Genomic DNA, 4,383 nt, shown 5'->3' with positions numbered 1-4,383 from the left:
GTTTAAAGGGATAGTTCACCCAAAAATGAAAATTCTGTCATTAATTGCTCACCCTCGTGTCGTTTCAAACCCGTAAGACCTTCGTTCATCTTCAGAACACAAATTAAGATATTTTTGATGGAATCTGAGAGCTGTCTGACCCTGCATTTAAGATATATTTGATGGAATCTGAGAGCTGTCTGACCCTGCATAGACAGCAACACAACTGAAATGTTCCCAAGTCCAGAGACGTAGCAATGAGATCTGTAAAATAATCTATGTGACATCAGTGGTTAAACCGCAATTATACGAAGCTACGAGAATACTTTTTGTGTGCAAAAGAAAAAGAAATAACGACTTTATTCAACAATTCGCCTCCTCCGCGTCACCCTGTAGCGCCATTTTGGAGAATATCCGCTGGAGGTAAACAGCGTATGGTGTTCTGTGTCAGCCGCGTCACGCCGAAACTGTTTCCTCCGTTGTTGTGATTTGATTTGAATGAAAACAACATAATCCGTGTGACGCAGCTGACACAGAACAGCATACGCTGTTTATGTCCAGCGGATATTCTCCAAAATGGCGCTACAGGGTGACGCGGAGGAGGTGAATTGTTGAATAAAGCAGTTTTTTTTTTCTTTTGCTCACAGAAAGTATTCCCGTAGCTTCGTAATATTACGGTTGAACCCCTGATGTCACAGATTATTTTACAGATCTCCTTGCTACGTTTCTGGACTTGGGAACATTTCAGTTGCATTGCTGTCTATGCAGGGTCAGACAGCTCTCAGATTCCATCAAAAATATCTTAATTTGTGTTCTGAAGATGAACGAAGGTCTTACGGGTTTGAAACGACACAAGGGTGAGTAATTAATGACAGATTTTTCATTTTTGGGTGAACTAAACCTTTAACTTCTGCAAATCAGTTATGGCAGTTAACAAACTAAAATAAAACCATAAAACTAAATCATTTTAATTCATTAATTAATCATCTAAAATTAAAATGAAATAAAATAGAATTCAAACTTTAGCTAGTAATGAATAAAAACTATTCAGACATATTTAATAAAAACTAAAACTAATAAAATTATAAAAACAACAAAAAGAAAGTTTAAGTTGATGTACTAAAATAAATAAAAATTTATAAAAACTACATATTCATGTTTAATAACAAAAACGAATACAATTTAAATTTTTTTTTCAAAACTAATTCAAATTAAAATGAAATAAAATAAATGGCAAGTGAATTAAAATAAATCTTATTTCAACTAGTTTCCAATGAAACATTTCTCATTTTCATTTTGTTTAAATTGATGTACTAAAATAACTAAAAATGACATATTATATTATAAATATTAAAAACTATATAGTCATGTTAAATAAAAAAACAAAAACTAATAAAAAACACAACATAGAAAATACTAAAACTAACTCAAATTAAAATGAAATAAAATAACAGCAAGCGAAATAAACTCATTTCAGCTAGTTGCCCAGGAAACATTGTCAAACATTTTAATTTAGTTTAACATGATGTGCTAAAATAACCCAAACTGAAATAAAAATGTAAATATTTAATAAAACAAACCGGAAAAAAAACAAAAACAAATACTAAAACATCAAAATGAAAATCGAAAATATGTAAATAAAAACCAATTCAAAATATTAATAACAACTATAATATAATATCTTGATATTAAAAATAGCACTGATGCAAATCAGGTTTTATATTTATGACTTGAAAGATGTTAATGGAAGTTTTGAGGAATGTCATTTGTATGAATGTTGGTTTCCTAAGTTTTGATGAGAACAGCTGACCGAGAGCGAGCAGACACAGGCCCATGATGATCTCTCTGGATGTCATCACTCCAGCAATGACCCGGTGCACCACGCTGTTGTCACTGACGAAAGTGATGAAGGCCTCGGCAAACTTGGCGTAGCAGGAAATGTCAACGGGAATACAGCGGTGAAACACTGGTAAAGATGCACTGCACGAAAAAAAATGACAGTTTGAATGGAAATTGATCAAACCTATGTTTATCTACCTAATGTTTTCTGTATGTATATGCAGTAATCTTTTAAGACTTCATGAAATCATAAGACAAGACGTTTTTCTTTGCTGTGTTGACATACTTTCTTCAGAAAGAGGACGTTTGGGTGGAAATATCGATGGGTCTGTTATTGTTCCAATAGTTATGAATCATGATTTGCAACTTGCGATCTCTAGACAGTGACTTTTTAGTGGAAATACTTTATGGAAAATGTATATTTAAAACATATAATATATAATTTATACTGACACTTCAATTCAAAAGGTTAGAGTCAGACTCAAGTGCTCTGCATTTATCCCATCCAAGTACACACAGCAGTCGTGTCCTAATAGTTAGAGATTTATACATTTATGAATACTATTTCACTGCTTCCACAAAAATATGAAGCAGCACAGCTGTTTTCAACTGTGATAATAATCAGAAATGTTTCTTGAGCAGCAAATCAGCATATTAGAATGATTTCTGAAGGATCATGTGACACTGAAGACTGCAGTAATGATGATGAAAATTCAGCTTTGATCACAGCAATAATTTACATTTTAAAATAGATTCACATAGAAATCAGTTATTTTAAATTGCAATAATATTTCACAATTTTCACTGTATTTATGATCAAATAATTGAAGAAAGTGGCTTTCAAAAACATACTTTTGAAAAGTAGTGCATAACTACACTAGTTTAGTCCATTTTTAGCATAAAAATGACTTCAAAGCTAACACACATGGCCTAAAAGCAACAAAACTTAAGCGATCTTTTAAGTTTCTACCTTGGATGGACAGGAAGTGTAGGACATTTTGTTGTTCGATTACGGTGAGATGAATACGTGTCTGGCGGGACGTCATAGGAGCACAAATCAGATCCTACAGAAAAACAAAACACCATTAGGCATAAATCACATTTCCGGACATTCAGCTGTACACCACAGCACTGAGCTCACCGTTAGCCGTGGAGAACTTTGTGAGATCCTCATAAGTCTTCAGACAGCACCTGAGTTAAATATATGAGTGTCACAGCAAAGGGTCTGAATACTTAGGACCATGTGATATTTCAGTTTTTCTTTTTTAATAAATCTGCAAAAATGTCAACAATTCTGTGTTTTTCTGTCAATATGGTGTGCTGTGTGTACATTAATGAGGAAAAAAAAATAGCTTAAATGACTTTAGCAAATGGCTGCAATATAACAAAGAGTGAAAAATTTAAGGGGGTCTGAATACTTTCCGTACCCACTGTATATATATATATCAAGTTCTGTCATGAAACTCTAGATGGCGCAGGCTGATGGGTCCTTAATGTAACTGATGATATTATTAGCATTAAACGACTTGTCACAAGCTGATTGGTTCATGTTGCATACGCAGCCAATGAGCTTGTTGCCTTACATTTAAATGGCTGATTAGCATTCGCTTGAGCATTGCAGCGCACTTTAGAGTTCCTCTGAAACCCCCCACCTTCCCCAGCTCCACCTGTATAGATCTGCTACGGGTTATTTTATATGCTATTTGTGCAGCAGCAGTATGCCTTAAATACTCACAGCACCATATCGACTTATGTATTGGCAGTAGCAAGTTCCTGTACTTGCTTGCAGCAGCAGCAGCAATAATCTACAAATACAGCAGTAACCAACAACAGTAATTCAGCAGCAGCAGCGTAGCACATCTATTCCGCCTATCTAGTTCTCATGATAGAAATACATACATGCATATTACAGGGTGCGGTTTGTGAAAAAACCAGAGGGGGGGATGCTTTTGGAAACTTTTTATGAAATGTTTTTAATACGACAGAAACTGTATTTAACGTGATCACAGTTTAATAAAAACATTGTACGTTAGGCCTATTAATTGTAATGATTTCATTTCCACAGCTATTCAAACAGCGAATAAATTGAGAATTTTTTTGAGATATAATATTCCAGCAAGTCTGCTTGATCAGTTACCAAAGAAGAATGTTAAAATTATTCAAGAAAATACCATTTTCTTATCAAAGTGATAAAATGTTGTGTTGCAAAAATGAGTACACCCTCCTGAAAGTTACTAAATAAAACTAAAAAAAATTCTGGTGTAAGGTTAAGGCAAGTATTGATCAACAGGTAAGTATGTTGAACCAAAACGGTTAAAGGCAAGTAATTTCTTGATAATGAAGTGTTATATAGCCCACTAAATCATACTCAGACTTAATGCTGACAATAATGAAACCACTTGAGAGAGAACTGTCAGTCTATTTATTTCTTGGCATAAAAGAGGACAGTGGTACAAGAGGAATACCAAATTATTGTTTTAAGTGTGAAAATATAGCCAAAGGAACACAGAAATTCAAAAACAATGGACTTGTGAAAAGGCCCCTGAAATAATCAGGTCTTCACTT

At 33.9% G+C, this 4,383-nt stretch overlaps 1 protein-coding gene across 1 annotated transcript in view; it reads right to left on the bottom strand.

The window, feature by feature from the left end:
• Positions 1-4,383, bottom strand: part of LOC107571907 (choline transporter-like protein 1) — a 12,807-nt gene that overhangs the window by 6,297 nt on the left and 2,127 nt on the right. The window contains exons 2-4 of the mRNA XM_016258290.1: positions 2,960-3,009; positions 2,789-2,882; positions 1,790-1,959 (exon numbers count right to left, since the gene is read on the bottom strand). Coding sequence (XP_016113776.1) covers positions 1,790-1,959; positions 2,789-2,882; positions 2,960-3,009 — 314 coding nt within the window. The remainder of the gene's footprint in view (positions 1-1,789; positions 1,960-2,788; positions 2,883-2,959; positions 3,010-4,383) is intronic.

This window comes from Sinocyclocheilus grahami, unplaced genomic scaffold (assembly GCF_001515645.1).
Source record: "Sinocyclocheilus grahami isolate Dianchi unplaced genomic scaffold, SAMN03320097.WGS_v1.1 scaffold1668.1, whole genome shotgun sequence".
NCBI lineage: Eukaryota > Metazoa > Chordata > Actinopteri > Cypriniformes > Cyprinidae > Sinocyclocheilus > Sinocyclocheilus grahami.
This window is presented reverse-complemented; position numbering and strand designations above follow the sequence as displayed.